The sequence below is a fragment of the Egretta garzetta genome, unplaced genomic scaffold (genome assembly GCF_000687185.1).
Source record: "Egretta garzetta isolate BGI_Z169 unplaced genomic scaffold, ASM68718v1 scaffold180, whole genome shotgun sequence".
In the NCBI taxonomy this organism is placed as follows: Eukaryota; Metazoa; Chordata; class Aves; order Pelecaniformes; family Ardeidae; genus Egretta; species Egretta garzetta.
The window spans coordinates 1,831,690-1,850,703 of NW_009258299.1; the positions used below are offsets into that span (position 1 = coordinate 1,831,690).

The 19,014-nt window shown below is 41.4% G+C and overlaps 1 protein-coding gene across 1 annotated transcript in view; it reads right to left on the bottom strand.

Moving 5' to 3' along the window:
• The window catches only part of FGD4 (FYVE, RhoGEF and PH domain containing 4), a 75,956-nt gene extending 67,626 nt beyond the window's left edge, over positions 1-8,330 (bottom strand). Inside the window, exon 1 of the mRNA XM_009638658.2 lies at positions 8,233-8,330. Coding sequence (XP_009636953.2) covers positions 8,233-8,242 — 10 coding nt within the window. The 5' untranslated portion in view covers positions 8,243-8,330. The remainder of the gene's footprint in view (positions 1-8,232) is intronic.
• Positions 8,331-19,014: the final 10,684 nt, after the last annotated feature.

Here is a 19,014-nt window from a genome sequence, read left to right on the forward strand (position 1 = left end):
CCCCCGCCCCTTAACAATAAGCATTATTACCGTGGTACTGCCACCCTTAAATCATAAATCCACCGCACCAATTAAAAATTACCTGCATACATAATGAATTTAGCACTGACCTGGCAAAAAGCTTACTCCTCTTGGCTAGAAATCATTAATAGTTTTGGTAAAATCCTTTTATGTGCTCCTCCAGCTCGCTAATTCCAGCCTTCCATTAACGCACTCCATTGCAGATAATTGCCGACAGCACACGCTCCCCTGCTTTTGCTGGTTCCCAACCCAGCAAGGATAATCACATTCCAGCGGGGAGCGAACAGATGGCAGCCTCCATGGTAACCAGTCCTCCCCAGCTAGTGGTAGCACTGGGAGACTCCCGGGGACTGGGCAACAAGCACTCTTTGTGCTTCAGCCTTGCAAAGCCTCCACGAAGGGAGAGCCAGCTCCTAGCGCTCACTGGGCATGCCTAGCAGGTGCCTTGCCTTCCCAAGCAAGCACAACACCTTAACAAAAGCTCGCAACCAGGTTTAACCTTGACACCGCCTATTCCCATGTCACACAAGGAGGGAAAGGGGGGCAAAACACATGCTGAGACAGAGGTGAAGCGAGTGAGAGTTTTCATTTACTATTAAAACAGAGGGTTCAGGGAAATTAGCTGAGGACTGTTTTTCCCCCTGACAAAATGATTTTCTGAAGGCAGGCTTATTTCCCCTGCATGGGTTTCATTTCAGCATGACGGGAATGTTTGCTGCCTGATCGCTATCTCCTAGACCTTGAAATTGCTCCCCTCGATAACAAGGTAATCTCCTGACCTGGGTTTTACTCAACAAGAACAGCACAGACCCTTGCTTTTGGTCTTAGGGCTTCTGACAGGCTTATCTGCTCCACATCAGCCAAGACCAATGCTGATTCAGCAGCGGGCAAAACCGCCGTGCCTCTCTGCTGCACGACCAGGCTGCCGGGGGTACGTGTCTGGAAAAGCCTTTTCTTGCATCAAAGCTGTGCCCAAAACCACTGCTCTCACCGGGCCAGATCCTGCGCAGCTACGCACCTACACCGACGGTGTGCACCAGCTCGGCAAAATTCCCACCGACATTATTTGGAGGGGAAAGGGAAGTGGCTTTTCAAGACCAACCGATAATGATCTTTTCTGCAAAATAAAGAGAGCTTTGAAAGAAAATATTAAGGCTTTAAATACTGATGAGTGGCACAGCACCAGGTCTCAAAATATTTAAGGTTTGAACCACTGGATGTGAAAAAGCAGGCAGCACAGCAGTCCATGGACTGACTCTGTTGACGCATTCAAACTTTCTCTCCCTCGCTATCAAAACCAAGCAGCACTTATGACTAACAGTGCATCAAAAAAAAAAAGTGGGTAACTTTACTTAAAGCTGAGCCAAATTTGGACTTCAAGTTCCTACATGCTAACTCAGGTCTGCTGAATTACCCTTCTGAGGAAGGGAAACATGGTTTCCTTTCTCCCTCAATGGCACCTTTGATCTCGTAGCTGGTCCTGCAGGGCAGCGTTTGTTCAGGCAAAAGACTGAAAAACCCTGTACTGGAACCCGCCATCACAAAAACGCCCATCTTTTGTTCTGGGTGGCTCCACCCATGGAGCTCAGTAATTTTCTTCCCCCCTGCCCCTAATTTTCATTTTCCCATCATCCTCACTGCATAAGGAAGTTAAAGGCTTGTTCCACAGCAATGAAGTTTTTCCGCTATTGAACTGCTAGCGCCTTAACACTGCAAGCCTCTTGGATTACTGCTGGCAGCGCCTGAGGACCCGTAAGCCATACAAGAGTCCCCACCATGTAAAGCTTGGCAGCTGACTAGGACCCAGACCTCGGAGGGGACTCACAGAGCTCACAAGGGTGCTGCGGGTAGCAGACACAGGCACGGGACCAAACCCAGGTCTGCCAACTTCCCCTCCAGGACCAGTAGATCATTCCAACTCGTGCTCTTAATTTCAACCCATTTTCTTCTTCTGAATAAGCAATCTTTACATCACCAAAAATTTCTTAAGCAACCAGGGGCACCAAACCTAATCATCCATCAGCAACAAGGGTAAAATAATGTAAGGAAGGAAGCCACTTTGCTATTTAACTTGCCAATTGTTAATAATAAAAGCTTTTCAGCATTTAAGTGTTATGAAACACACCGATACCATTTCTTGTTTTGCCTCTTGAAAATAAAGACCATGGCTCAGAAATGAGTTTTAATATACTAGCAGTTTTTATGTATTTATACCTTTCTGGAAAAAATAAAAACAACGCAGCAATTACAATTCTTGGCAGACTGACTTCAAAATTACAGGGATTCAAGTTCAGTTTTAGTTTTGTTTTTTTTTTGCCTTCATGAAAGAAACATCCTACAAAGTAACTTTCTAGATTTATGTTAATTCTAACTTTGTATTTAAAAAACAATGTTGTTTACTGAAATATTATAAGCAATTTTGGCATTGGAAAACCAGTTCCAGACACTGACAAGAACCCTTAGACGGTCTGTTTTCGAACAAGTAGTAGCTGTACTCATTATAGGAGAATTGGTAGCAGAATAAAGGACAATGACTGTCAGAATACATTTCAGCTTCTTACTTGAAATTTCTTTAACTCTTAAGTCTGATTTTACACACATGTAATGCAAAGATCTGAATAAACTACATACAGCAGCCATCACATGATGAGGCAATGGGATGCACTGCAAGTTTTGGCAGAAGCTATAAGTAAGTTACATGGAGCAACACCAAACAAGTCTCCTCTGTGTAACGTGACAAATGTTTTATTCAAACTACTTGAAAAGGAGAAAGGACAACAGCACATCCAGAATGCTTCTGAGGAGAGGTGGATAAGGGAAAGAAAACCTGCCATCTCACCTTAATCTTTGGCCCAGTCTGAGACAGATAGGAGTTTAGGAATAAACTGGGTTGAGCCGGAAGATATTAATGAAAAAAACCCAACATATTGACAACCTGTCTCCTGAATTGATTTCATTGAGGAGATTGTCTTTTATAACAACGACCCATTTCTTCCAGTCCGAGCTGGTGTCTGGTAAACTAAGACTTTGGAATTTTATGCAGGTTGATGGACACTCAAACTGGGCTTTAGAAATGTCAGTTTTTCAAACTGGATATGGGTTGGGGTTTGGTTGGTTTTTTTTTTTGTGATGACCATTTAAAAACTATTCATACAAAAGAAGTTACGTGAGTTTAGAATAAGGCCTGTTTGACAGAAGTTAGTCTCCAATCTCTGCCTAAGATTTGAAAGCGTTATTTATAAAGCCAACCACAGCACCTAAGTAAGCGACACCAGGTCTCACACATGCACAGTTTTGGACTTTTGCCCGTTTCTCACACCCGGTTTTAGAGTTTTACCTTTTAATACCTGACAGTTGTACCACCTGCATGTTACTGCCAGGGACAAAGCAATACAACAGACCACCGATCTGCTCTATTACAGTATGACCTTTGTTTCTAAAAAGAAAGTAGCTTCAATAATATGTAAGTATTTCTTTTAACTCAATACCAGATGGTATTGAGGAAGTTCACTTCAAGGGAAACAGGATGTCTAAATTTTTAAGAGTACAAAAAAATACTCTGTAACCAACTGTAGAGGCTGAAATTTGCAAAATTTCCTCTTACTTGTCCAGAATCCCAAGATTTAACAGTTTTTGTGGTAAGTACAGAAGGGCTGAGGCTTCCACACTGGTCCTTTAAGGTCCCTTTGTATGACAGCGATGTTCTTCCAGTCTTACATCAATTGGCTATTTTTCTAAATTAAAAAAAACATGGTACTTTGGAGAAGGAAAGCAATGAATTAAAACCCTGCAGACAGCAAATGCATCTTCAGCAGCACCTCTGCAGATATAAAGCAAATGGAAACTTCATGCCTAGGTGAGCTGCACTCCCCTTACTTCCCAAGTGTTTTCAAGACCCCAACGGTTTTGCATCAGCACACGCTTCCTCAACGTCACAAGAAACAAGACTACGGAGTTTCTTCTTTCACAGGGTCCCATGTAGGCACATGCGTGCTGCTGGGCGTGGGAGAGGGGCAGCAACTATTTTGCTTTTGTTCTTACGGCTGCTGTTTGATTAAGGTATATCAGTGTTTCGAGTGATAAACCTTTCCCTTCCAAACTGCTAGTGCTTACAGAAGTGGGATTCGCAGCATGGAGACAAGCTATCTCCTCACCAGTTCAATGACATGGACTGTCTCCATCCACTGCAGCAATCATTCTCCCAATGTTAACACAGCTGTTTCTGTGGATGTTTATTTTTGGCAATTATCATGAAAGGACAACAAAGAAACACGGACAGAGCTCACACTAGGCCACCTTAGTGCTCTATTTGGTGTACAAGCCTGAAAGTTATCTTTCCTTCATAGGTAGTCCTCCAGAATAACTTTCAAGTTATGAAATTAAACTCCTTACAGAAGTAGGAAAATCAAGACTTCTATTGTTATGTCTCCAAAGACAGTAGTTTTCAGATCAGGAAAAGCACCAGCCCAATACACTGAAACACTTATTCCATCAACTGGAATTACTTTACTTTCCAAATACTTTATGGCACCTCTCCCACTGAGCTGTATCAGTGGTGCCTCCAAGTCAGTAACACTTGTAGAAAAGAACCTTGTTTTCTCTTTAAAGCCAACACCAAAAGCATATCTAGACTTAGTCAGGCACATCAATTAATATCATTTTAAAGTACTATGGAAAGTAAATAATGTAAAATGTAATTAAAAAAATGCCTGTAAATCCAAAGGCCCTAGATTAGTACTCTTTTCTCTAGTAGAGAAAATCCTCTTGGAAATTGCTGATCACAGAGAAAAAGTTCTTTTTATGTCAACAGTAAAATGCAGCGCACAGAAAGAGTTGTTTAAGGAGAATGTATGACAGCATAGCCTCCCTGAAGAGGATACTGCAGCTCAGGCCTTGCACACACAAGGCATGAGACAGCTCACGTTGGTGGTAACTACCCAGAAGCAAGAGGTCTGAAGCTGGTTTTGCAAGACATGCGTGAACAGAGAGAAAGGGAGAGCCAGCATCAAGGGGTTTACGTTCCAACAGCAGAATAAACTGTGACACTAACACTTTTCATTCCATCTACATTTAAAAAAAAAAAAAAAAAAGCAAGAGGGAGGACAAAAGCAAAGCTGGATTTCAGCTGAAAACTCAGTTTGTCAAGGTAGAACAATTCAGTTCAGTGTCTGGAAGCATCCAACAATAGGGCACAGCAGCCACCAGACAGGCCTGATTATTTCTGCAATCGCACAGAGCGTTTCCATGGAAAAGCAGCAGCCTCCTAGGTTTGACATTCAGCGTCTGACAGCTGAGCCAGCCAAAGCTCAGACACGCAAGGCTCAAAGAGAGATCACAGACAGTTTTTTGGACGTGGTTCTGAGCAATGCAACAGTAAAAACCAGTTCTGGGGGAAAGCCCAACCTCAGGGGCTCTGCCCTGTGCTCTTTATTTACCAGTTAGGATCCCAGTGAAAGCAGAATAGACATCAGAGTAGCACATGGGTGGGAACTGTGGCCACGGGGCTTTCCTGTCTCTTTAGGCTTTACTTAAGAGTTTCTGAGAAGTCTAGATGGGAACTGCAGGACTGCTTTTCTACCCTGGCTTGGATAACTCCCACCAGAACTTGTAAACAAAGACAGAAGTGGTGTCTCTGGAAGAAGAATAGCCTGTACGTTCACTCCTCTATAAAGTATCCTTCAACTAAACCCACAAACAGTAGGAGATTAAGGAAACGTAGAGAAACCATGCTACCATAAAATAATTCAAGATGTTATGGGTATTCAGCGTGCTAGTCTCCTCCATGCAGATATGGGAAGTTCTCGTACTTTGTCAATTAAACTTGGTAAGAAAAAAAAGCTGTTTAACTCCAGAACTTTAACTTGTTCTTCACAGAGGTAACCTGAGGTACAGCAGGAGCTGTGGTATTTGAGCTGTACTAAATATTACATCAGCATCCTTGTGCTTTAGCTCATTGCAGGTGGATAACCTATTAGTGGCAAAGAACACAGAAAAATTCTTAAAATGCATTTAGCAGACCCACTTGCATAATACACATTGATTCAATTGAAATTCCTCTCCAAACTCGGAAGGCACTGCTTTGCCACAGATTTCCAAGATCTAGAAACACCTGTGTTCAATCCAACACAAACACTTTTCTGAGCAGTCTCTAAGAGTTTTCTGACCAAGCAACAGATTAATTTTACAAAACACCTTGCTTTTCCCTAGCCTGAAGCCGCTTCAGCAGGTTGACAGAACAGCCAACAGTCAGCTGTCTAAAGAAACCAGGCTCAGGTATTTGATCAGGCAATCGTGGAGCATGCCCCATCCATGCCCACAGCCAACAGGTCCAATGCCAAGCAGAAAGGAAAAGCGGTATTGCAGGATTTACTGGTAGCTGCCAAGATCACACCAACAAAAGCTAAAAATTCCACCTACCTCCCACACCAGCTTACAAAAGTGAATTAGCTTTTTTACAACCCAAATTTACAGTACCACTTAGGCCAACAGTAACTTTGTGTTCTACTGGAGCCACCCAAAATATTCTTCATTTTATTTTGTATATATTTCAGTGGCTCAAAGTTCTCTTTGCAGTCTACCTCCTCCCACAACAATGAGCAACCAGTTTCACATCTGCAAAAAAAAAAAAAAAAAAAAAAAAAAAAGAGAAAGAGGAGTATTTGGGAGGGGAAGGAAGATTTTTTTTTTTTTTCAATCCAACAGAAATCAGTACTGAAATAAGAAGTGGGATTAGAGATGCAGCACTGTGTAACACTAGTAAAAAAAAAAAAAAAAAGACGTTTTGGCAGAGACTATTTAGAAAACTCTGATGAGTACTGGGGGTCTTGGTCGCAGTTGGGGCTTCCAGGTGGACCCATAACAGAGATATGGCATTAGAGGCATACAGCACAAAACCACCTGTCATCTCTTTTTCAGATTATTTTCAATATAAATAATAGGCCCAGTATAGCTTATTACTGTATAGCACTTTGCTTGCAGTAACAGTATCACGGATGCTTGTATTATTATTGGTTTTAACATAGACTACAAAGAGGGAGACGTATCTTTCAAGGATTTTATTCTTTTGCTACAAGGGGCCACGGAAGGATATTAGCACGTGGGTCACTCCAATACCTTGAAAGATCTAGACTTTTCATAGTCTCTCTTTAACTGCAGAAGTACTTACTACACATAAGGAAAAAAATAACATAAATCAAGACATACCTACAAAGAAAGACTCCTAGACATTCTGAGAAATGAGTAACAACTGACATATATACGCACAAAGCGGAACTAATAAACTTATTTTGCTCACCAAAAAAATTTTTCTTGAAACACTTTTGAAGTTTTGATCATCTTTGCTATAGCACTGGTGAGCTCATTGAGTCAAATCCATGCAGTTCAAACAGGGATGAAGATTTAACAGCATTTGTATGTCCCTCAAGTAATACAATATAGTGTAAATGTGTATATATACACTACAGTGAAATATTCTCCATCCAGTCTGCCTGTACTTACATTTTAAACAGCTAGAATACAGGCACACCAGTAGATGTAAGTATTACCTAAACTTCACTTTCAAGAAAGCAGAACATTTGGCGATGTGTTGCCAGCTAATGATGTGGGTGGGCTGCAGTGACACGCACCACTTCCCTCCCATCCATACCCTCAAAGATCCATCACTGTTCTCAGACTGCATGTGACTGAAAAATAGGAAGGAAAGGTTAGGAAAGTGTCAGAAAATAAGTTCAAATTTGAACACAAATCCATCCTGTGCTGTGAGGAAGGTCACAAGATTCGACTTCTCATTGCAGGGATAGCTGCCTTGGATCAACACACTCGTGTTTTGCTTCCTCTCCTGCTCATCCAAGCGGTGAGAATTCAGTTCAGTACAGCTGCCCTTGGACACTGACAGACGACTTTTCCTTCCTCAACAGCAGCAACAGACATGCTTTGTTGTTGATACTAGCAGGAAAAACTAGATCGAGACTACAGAATGCACACCTGCATGGACAAGTTTGATGACAGGCTACTAGAGAACACTTGACTCCTGCTGTCTTCTAATTCTTTAAGAGAGATCTGTATCAGCTACAGGCCAGGATGAGAAAACCATGTAAATATTTTCAAATATTTCTGAGACTCTCCCACAGGTCATAAGTTTACTTCAGTAACAGTAAACTATCAAAAAAACAAGACCAAAAAAAAAAAAAAAAAAAAAAGAGGTTTACTTACAGCTACCCATGCCTTATATAGGAATGTCATTACTGCGAGCGGAAATCCTTACATTCCAATGGTTTTGTGCAAGTAACTCTACCCATATAGGAGACAGTCCTTAAACTGGGCATAGAATGAACATGATCAACTCATTATATAAAAAAGGAAGTTCTGAATTTCGTAATTTACTGACATAGCTCAGGAAATAAGCAACGAGAAATATTTCAACACATACTAACAGCAGATTGTGCGAGTGGGCACTTAAGTCAAAGAAAATGTTTCTTTAAAAGGAAATAAAATCCTTACAGGTCAAAATTCACTTTACTTAGTGCCATCAATAAGGAGAACTCTACATCTATGTTTGATTCCATATTATATAAGCTATATTCCAGTCACATCTTTAAGACCTTTTAAGAAACCTCACTTCTTAAGAAAATAATGGGCAGCTCTGGCAATGTAGAATAGCTGTCACTCAATATAGAAGAGCAGTTCTAATGTATTAGTTTGTGAAGTACTAGAAACACATTAATAAGTTCAGAGAAAGGATTTGTGTAAGTTGCTTCCACTTGTAGTCTCACTACTCTTTTCATAGCATTAAACTGTCTAGTAGCAAGTTATTTGTTATCTTCCAGGACTAGGAAACTCGTAAACACAACAGTCTTATAATTTGCATTTGGTGCTCTTCCATTTTTGCTTCTCATCTTTGTGGTATTTATACCCAACTTCAGCAGAAGACCTCTGAGCATTCTACTGCTACATGCTTGAGCCATGCAAAATTCAGCATAGAAACACATAAGCAGCGACTGCCAAAAGCTTCTGACTCTTCTCTGTGTTGACTGTTACTGAAGTGGTACTCAAGAATTTTCAGGCAGAATAAAGACTCGATATTTTCCAGCATGCCACAGTGACAAAACCTTACGACAAAATCCCACGGCATCAGGCAGAGATGATGCCAGCAGCTTTCTTTAGAAGGTTTTCTAGATAGCCAGATACTCACCTGTCACACTACCCGCTCCATGCAGCTTCTTTAGAAGTCCATTAAACACTCCACTGCTCATTTTAGGTACATCCCATGCAGGGGGAGAAAAAAAAAAAAAAAAAAAGCCTATTTCAACAGATTTCCAAAGACATGAGGTGTAAGCTGTGTCATCCAAACCACTGTGTGTAGCTAACTGCCCCTTTCAGACAGTCGTCTTCCTTTGAAGTTGCAATGTGTGAATCCCTTTATAAGCACAACTTACAGGCATTAGCTGTAGAAAAGGATTACTTGAAAAACCAGGGAGTATCATTACCTCTCAATATATTAGAAGTCCCAATTCCTGGCAACAGAAGAATAATTATAGCAAATCTGAGGTGCAACATGAAAGAGTTTTACAGCCTCATGTTGGGAAAAATTTGAAATCATAAGAAAGTGATAAAATTAAGCAAATAAAAAGACACAATCTTTTACCGTGGTTTTGGGGTTTTTTGTGTCCTTTTATTTTGAGAAACTACTGAAGACTGCTGACTTTCATAACAGTAAGATACAACCATAATGCAAAGCAGAAAAACAAATGGATAAATGCTTGCAAAGTCAAGACAAGTTGTCCCATACATGCTAAGGATCCCTGGAAAACAGTGCCAGCTGCACTAGGAAGACTCCACTGGAGTACCTCCTCCTCAAACTGATTTTTTTAAAACAGGAGGCACTACGAGATAAACCAAAATGGAGCATGTGTGTACTGCACTACTGCTTCATGAAGTGTGAAAATTTAGATTTCAGAAAGTTGCATTTAATGATCAGTAAGACAGTTCTAGAAATGCATGAGTGAAAGAAATACTAGGAGACAACATAGTCCAGTGCTCAGCCCTGAAGCATCCTGGGAAGATGCCTACAAGAAGACCAGACATCAAACGCACATACTACACCTACTGCAGCCTAATAGAAGGGAAAGAAAAATACAGTGCAGCCAGATATTTCAGCTAATTTATTCAAGATCTCTTTTTTTTAATGGTTCTTCAGTAGAAAGCCATCTGAAGCTACTAGCGGAAGTCGACCACTCTCTCACCTAACTGCTAGCTGGGCTAAGATCCTCATCATTCCCAGAGAAAATGTTGTTTAAACATCTCTAATACTGTCCACTATCTCATCCAGAAACCTTCCTCACCCTTCCCTTCAAGCCCTGAAGCTAGTACTTGAAAGCTCAGTGTGAACTACAATGATCTTTTTGGTCATGTTACTTCTACCACCCTCCTGCAACTTTAACAGCAGACACTCTGAATTTTCACACTCTCTTTCTTCCTGCAATTTCAGGTTATAGAAGGAAATGATAGCTGAACAAATATGAAAGAAACAAAAATTCTGCTTTTCATTTTGCAGAGTTACATTTGATTTCAGCACTATAACCTTTAGGAGTGATTGCTGTCATCAACAGGAAAACACCTGCATCCAACAGTCCACAAAAGAGCACTTATTCATCTGGACCACAATTACCTAGAATACAAATAACATTATATCATATATTACACTGCCATTTATTCTAACTTCTATTTTATTTAAACTTACATTAAGCCTTTTATGACAAATAATTAAGGCTGCACTGTAAGACTGATTTTTTTTTTTTTTGGTCTCTTCAAAGAGTCTATTTTTATTGCTTCAGTAAATCGGAATCTGATTTTAAGGCATTCCCATACTATAATGGAACACAATACAGCAAAATCTTTAACAGGTTTCACATTCATCTGTTAATCAGTTACTCTGTTCCATAAGAGGTAGAGACTTTAATAAGTTGTGATATTCATACCTGGAAGCTACAGAAGCACCAGAATAGACAGAGCACCCCGGAATAGGTTTTTAGTTCAGTCCTACATAATCCAAAACAAATAATCTCCCAAATGCATCCACTCCTCAATTCAGAGAAGACTTCGCACATCCAAATTTAAGACACTCAGTTGTCAAACCAAAGGCATCTACATTTGGGATTTATCAAAAGCAACACTAAAAATGGATATAAATACTTCAGCTGATTCAACACAACACACAGAAGCAGTGGAAGATTGCCAAACTGACGGTGAGCGTGTTCCTCTCAACACAATATACATCCTGTCCATTTACCACCTCCCTCTAAAGCAGCAGCTGGCACCTATGTTGCTTATTGACCAGAGGGAGAAATTGCTCAATATTTTATTTCAAAAAGGAAAATTCAACCATTTTGTTTTCACCAAGAGTTCAGGAAACACTGAAGAAATAGCTCAAAGAGACTCTAGTCATAGTTATTTGGACTATGAGGACACTGTAAACCACAAGAATCCTTAAGTGTCTTCCTCAGCAATCTCTCTGGAGATTCGAGGGCTTTATGGTGTTTAGATTTGGGAACAGAAAGATCTGAGAGGTTCTCTCGGGATACACAGGAAGCTTACATAAGTACAGTACATGATGGCAAACGTGATGGCCCATATTTTAAGATGACTACCAACCTCTAACCCAGAACAAGCAAAAAATGTTATGTGTCTTCAGAGGAATTTTTCCACATTCACACCACCATCTCTCCCGTTTCCAGGGTAATAACAGAACAATAGCTATGTTTCATTATATTCAATGAACTTTTCTTTTTAAATAAACATAAAGATGAATGATTATTCCCTTTTTAGATTTTGTTGCTCATACACTATGTCACAGCCAAGGGACAAATCCGCAGGTATTCTGGGAACAGGGGCTTTGCAGAACGTTAGACTCATCTACTCAACATCCAATTTCAGTAGAATAGCCAGTAAGAAAAAAAAGCAAAGTCCCTGAAACAGAAAATTTTGGTAACAAAAAACTGAGGCTCATCCAGTCCAGCATTTGGCTCATAGATTTGCAAGCAAGAAAGCTAAAGGAAAGAAGGAGCTGCTAGAGACCACTGACACGCACATAAGCACCAAAGTTTGTTTTCATTTCAGAGGAGGTGAGAGTTTCGGGGGGTGGGCAGAGAGGCTGTTTTTTAAGTCTGTAAACAAGGCAGGCCCTGCAGTTATTATTAGTCATGTTCAAATCACATCAGGTTGCCAACATCTGATTGACCTTACAGTTATATATTCTGTATGTGTCCCTCTGAATTAAAACAGTAAATTATATTAATCAGCAGTGGCAGCACACAAGACTTTTTTTATGCAGCAAGAGCCAAGTAAACTGGAAATAGCTCACAGAGCTAAACAAGCACAAAAGCTCTTTAAGTTTACTTCATGTCACAACCTTTGTGCTATCTACACTACTATTTAGCAAATACATACTGTAATTTTTTTTTTTAAATTTGGTTTCAAGTACAGAAGTGTTTAGGTGACCAATGCCATAAAAAAAAAAAGTTAAAATCAAGATACCCACTTTCATTTGGATCCCTCTCCCTTTACTGCAGATTCTGAACAGCTGCCCTGCATTTTGCCAACTCCATGGCCACATACACCCATGACTCTGACTCACCATTTCAGAGTGCAAAACATTGCTACTTATTCTTTAGCTGCTTCCTAATCTTTTTATGGTTAAGGACATCCTCATCACAACTTTGAAATCAGTTGCACATGGAAAGACATACTGCAGCCAGAAGAGCTCCGTGTTCTATACTCACATGTACTGGTTTTGTGTGGCAAGGTTTGGGGGGCGAGGAGGGGGGTGGCTACAGGGGTGAGTTCTGTGAGAAGCTGCTAGAAGCTTCCCTTGTGCTGATAGAGCCAATGCCAGCCAGCTCCAAGGCAGACCCACCGCTGGCCAAGGCCAAGCCCATCAGCCAAGGTGGTAGCACCTCTGGGATAATGTATTTAAGAAGCAGGGGGAGGGAACCTGCACAACTGCAGCCAGAGAGAGGAGTGACAATATGCAAGAGGAGCAGCCCTGCAGACACCAAGGTCAGTGCAGAAGGAGGGGGAGGAGGTGCTCCAGGCGCCTGAGCAGAAATTCCCCTGCAGCCCGTGGTGAAGCCCATGGTGAGGCAGGCTGTCCCCCTGCAGTCCCAGGGAGGTCCACGGTGGAGCAGACATCCATCTGCGGCCCGGGGAGGACCCCACACCAGAGCTGGTGGATGCCCAAAGGAGGCTGTGACCCCATGGAGAGCCCACCCCAGAGCAGGTTTGCTGGCAGGACTCGTGGGGGACCCACGCTGGAGCAGTCTGTTCCTGAAGGGCTGCACCCTGTGGAAAGGACCATGGAATGGACCCACACTGGAGCACTTCGTGGAGGACTGTCTGCCATGAGAGGGACCCAATGCTGGAGCAGGGGCAGAGTGTGAGGAGTCCTCCCCCTGAGGAGGAAGGTGAGACAGAGACATCGTGTGATGAACTGACCACAGCCCCCATTTCCCATCCCCCTGCACTGCTCGGGGGGAGGAGGTAGAGAAAATTGGGAGTGAGGTTGAGCCCAGGAAGAAGGGAGAGGTGGGGGGAAGGTGTTTTAAGATTTGGGTTTTCTTTCTCATTATCCTACTCTGATTTGATTTGTAATAAATTAAACTGATTTCCCCACATCAAGTCTGTTTGGCCTGGAGAGTAATTGCTGAGTGATCTCCCCCTGTCCTTCCTTCAACACGTGAGCCTTTCATTGTATTTTCTCTCCCCTGAGCAGCTGAGGAGGGGGAGTGGTAGAGCAGCTTTGGCGGGCACCTGGCATCCAGCCAGGGTCAACCCACCACACCTTTACAAACACCAAAAAAAACCCAACATCAGTTTTGCCTTTTTCCAGGATTTCTTTGATCTTTTCTGTACAGGACTCAAACATATTTATGGTATTGCAATATGTCCTAGGCATTTGTCAGAACAGATTGTTGAGCCTTTCTATCAACCAGCATGACTGACTGGTGATGGGGCGTGGGTGGAAATGATGACTTTTTACCCCTTATAGAAGTGAAACTATTTGTCTGTATGACGATATTTTCAAAAAAGACTTTCAAAGCAGATGTCTGAAGTTGGGCATCAATTCAAATCTCAAGCCTCTAAATGCCCAGCTATAACAGACATGAGTATTTGCTACTCCCATTTGAAGAATCCACTTTTACAAGATAGGAATCTTAGATTGCATTATCATCTTATCTGGCCTTTTATTAGGTACCTGGACACCTAGAAGGAAAATGAAAAATAACTGTTCAAGAAAAAGTTCTATATTAAGTATATGGTTCCTTCAGGACAGATGATCACAGTAACTACAAGACAAGGAAGATGTTTCAAGATATAATACCACATATGATATATTTAGTGAGTATATAATTTAATTACTTCCTTGCAAATGAAGACATGGAAGCCAAATAAAATTATCCACAGGAGAAAAGTTCTTGGAGCTAAGGTGCTGGACTAGAGGGAGCATGAATCACGACCACACCACTCTGCATGGTTTCTTTTGCTATCCAGGATAAAGAAGTTTGTCTGTCTTTCCTGCAGGAGGCAAAACTACTTTAGCTTCCTTACACAGAACAGCAGCCAACAACAAAGACTATTTCAGTAAAGGCTTCTCCAGTGCAGCCCCTCCTGTAATACATTCTTACTGTCTTACTCCTGTAAGACAGTCACTGCCCTAAGTGTTAGTGCATATTATTGAATGAACTAAGAAAAAAAATAAAAGGAAATGGTCTGTATGCTTTGGTCCATTTGTATTTCCAGCTAAGCAGTCAAGCATCTACACTCGTACAGGAACATCCGCAGATCACAATTTAACAAGTGTTGTCACACCCCATCTGGTTCAAGCCACTCTCCCCCCAACCTCAGCTCATGCAGCAATTTAGTTTTGAAGGAACCACTAAGGTCACCTGGTCTGATGCCCTGCTCAGAGTAGGGCCAGCTTAGATCAAGCTGCTCAAGGCCTTGGCGGTTTTGCTCCGAGTGCCTCCAAGGAAAGAGATCCCACAGGCCCTCTGGGTACCTCTTTCAGTGTTTGACCATGCCATTCCAAATTTTTCTTCCCCTGATGTGTAATTGGAATTTCACTTGTTGCAAATGTTGCCACTTGTGCTAACATTATTTATCTCTAAGAGTCTGTCTCTGGTCACCTCTGTACTCCCCTATTAGGTGACAGAAAACAGCAATAAGTTACTCCATAGATGTCTCTTCTGGACAAACCCAGTTCTGTCAGGCTCTTACGTCACATGCATCAGCCCCTGATCATCTTGGTCAACTGGATTGCCCCAGTTCATCAGCACGTTCCTTGCACCGGGGAGCCCAGAACCGGACACAACACTCCAGATGTGGTTTGACAGGCGCAGAACTGCCACTGAAAGACTCCCTTTCCTTGGCCTGCTGCAGTTGGTCCTGTTTCACCACAAGGGCACACTGCGGACTCACATTCCTCTTTATCAGCTCCCCATGTCCTTTGCTGCAGCACTACTCTCCAGCCACCGGCCTGTACTACTGTACAGAGATTTTCCAACCCAGATATTAAAACTTTCATTTGCCCATGACAAACTGCATGAGGCTTCTCCCAATCCATTCCTCCAGCCTGACAAATTCCATCTGAAAAGCATCCCTACCCTAGCAGTATTAACTGCTCCCACCCCATGTAGTATCACCCACAAACTTGCTGAAGATGCCCTTCTTTCCATTCCTGAGGTAGTTAATGATAATATGGAACAGTATCAACCCTGCTATTAACACAAGAAAGAGTAATTCCTCTCCCTTACCTGTCTTCCAGGCAATAACTGTAATTTGGCTGGCTTGTCAATTGACCAGTGTCCTCCAGAGGACTAGTGAAATTGCTTTGGGAGCCAGAGCCATTCCCAGAATCACCGTCTGACTTGTCCCTACCCAAAGGGCAACATTCCAAAAATGTAAATAAAGCAGGATGAGGTGGCTCCTCCTCCAAAGCTTGAATACCACAGTTTAACACTGTGCAAATTGCTTTACTCTATGTACCACAAGAACGTCATCAGTAACTGTTAGCCATTATCTTTCTTCATCTGCTGAGTTTCAAGTGTTTTACATTTTTCCCTGCCCTGAACTGTTAGTGTTCGTGACAGAAGGAAAACATAAACAAGGAAGAGCCACGAAGAACTATGCAAAACTGTTTTGGTGGGTTTCTTTCTCAAAAGGTCCTTTGAAGAGTTTTGGAGCTCAGTAACTTTATAGAAGGGAAAGAATTTTTACATTTTTGGTCTATGAAGGCACGGCACAATTCTTTGTATAAAAATAAGCAGACATACTAAATGTCAGATTAACATGTTAGGTTTGGGTTCTTTGGCTTTTATTTGGAGGGGGAGGTGGGATTCGGAAGTAGCCAGAAAGCATAAATAATAGCAATATCAATTTATCATTATTCACAGAAAATAAGTTTTCACGTAATTTCCATGGATGAAGCACACCACCACCCCAGACCTTAGCTAAAGCCATAAGCAAATTCCCTGGAACACCACATGTGTCATCAATTTGGAAACCAACAATACTCACAGCTGCTAAAATATCCCGTAAAACAATGCAGTTCATACCTCAGGAAAAACTAACTTGTACTCTTCATTCCTCTGGAATTTTTACTTATAACTATTAATTCTTAAACAGTTTATTTAGGGTAGAGAGGAATAATTTACAGGAGTAGTGTGGGGCAACAGAGATTAGATCTAGACAGGAAATCAGATTATCAAGACCATACCACTGAAAACATGTAAAAGTTAGTTTAATAAACCCTTCGATTCAGAAAGGTTGCTTCACCTTCTATGAGATAAATGAGCTCCATTTAAAACCTGAATGGATCACAGGACGCATTAGTCCTTTTCAAAGAAGAGTGCTCATGACACCCATGTCCTCCTCATGTTCAAGTGCACAGTTTACAGGTATCTGCATTTGTCTTAAGAGATGCTTTCAACCAAGAAAAGAGAAAGCCATCCATGACAAAACCTGGGAAACACTGTAATCCAAACAGGCATCAATGAAGGAATTATTATAACATATCCTATATGGATAATCTAAAACGTCAACAATTCCATGACAAAAAGAGAACTGGTCTGATGGCAAGCTACTGAATTACTTCCAAGAAATCTAAGTTCAAATTCTTTGATTCTATAATGACTTTTTTGTCCTCAAACATATTATTTAATTTTCCATGCAGACTCCTACGTGGATAACCATAGCATTAATAATACCACTGACTATGAACGTACAGGGAGGAAACAATCATTAATTACTTGAGGATGTGCAGATATTTATAAAGCAAGAAAAACGAACATGCAGTTCTGGATGGCACCCATGGTGGTTTTAAGCAGAGACATGAGAGAGAGGGGGAAAAAAGTGACCCAGAAATCAAAAAAAAAGTCAGACTTTGTTCTAATATGGGATGGAGGAAACTGCTTTCCCATCACAGAAGCAGCAAATATAATCAACTGCTCGACACAAAAGGGAAGAGGAAAACAACAGGAAAACTTGCCAGCTGGGGAAAGCAGTAGTCAACTGCCAAGGATCATTTTAGGGCTGTAGCTGCTTGTTTCTGCCAAGTTTAAAAAGTTAGCTGTTCTAAAAGTATATTCAAAAAAATGCCACTAGGGAGTTTAAGTACTGACCTTTTAAGGAAAAATTCCATGGAGAAGAATGCAAATTTCCAGGATACTAGGGATTTCATTAAAAGTCATCTGGTGATTTCCCAGGTTCAGCATCAAAACAGCTATCCCAAACATGCAACTTATGTTGCTTTTTTCCTTCTCACATCCCTACTGGAGCTGCCAGTCTCCCATGTGCCAGTCTGAATTCAGTTCCACACAGCCCACTCTGAAGGGAACAATTTCTTGACTGAGAACGTTGCTGCTACTACATCATCACAAATCTATTTTTACTGGGTGATGCGTGGTGCTTATGGGAAGACAGCAGATAGAAAACTTCTCTCGGTATTTTAAGATTATTCATGTACAGGGCTCTCAGCATTGCTACCTCTTGAGATTTTTAGAGAAGCATTGGCCATAAGTATAATTCCCAGTATTTTAGGACTTAAAAGGGCTAAATCTAGAAGAAAAAAACAACCCAAGAAAAAGTATCAAGGTTTTCCCCACATAACAGTGTGCTTGCAACTAAGCTTAAGGTATTACTTTTTTCAGATTTTTTTTTTTCTGTTTTAAACTGAAAAATCTGTCTGTATGGCATTGATATCAAAAGTGACACGATGGACAATCAAATCTCTTCTGTGATACTTCAGATAGCTTAAAAGCAACCCCCTCAGCCAGATGATGAAGGAAGAAGTGCTGTAAAGGTGCCCAAACCACAACAACAACAAAGTGATTCTTTATGTAACACCTGTACTCCACACTTAGGTTTCAAATATATCACATACAGCATCAGCTGGAAAAAGCACATCAAAGACAGGTGCAGGAAGAAACCCAGATCCACAAGCACAGCATCACATCCTTTAACACCCCCAGAACCAGCTGATACTTTAACCCACTCAAGACAACTGGGAAACATTTATTCCAGCCTATAAACTTTTAGCCAGAAGTTCTGCTACCCATTCTCTTGAATCAGAAGCAACTGAATGATCTACAATTCACCAGTTTTGAGGGAAGAAGCAGATGTGATTTCGTTCCTCTGTAGTTACAAGGGTGACCAGTACCCAACGTGTGTGGGAATCTACTCTGCACTGAAGGTGATCATTGGCCAGGTGACTTTACGACTACCATCAGGTATTGATATAAAAGCTTAAATATCTATGTAACAAGCATGACAAAAAGTAGAAGCCACTGGAAACCACAAACATTATGCTGAAAAAAGGGCAGAATTCCACTGCTACCCGACAGTTCATTATTTTACAGCATTCCCCTCTACCATTATCACAACAGAGGGCGATTGTATTTCACCGCTGTTCCACAGCAACCAGCATGACTGTTACTTTCAGTG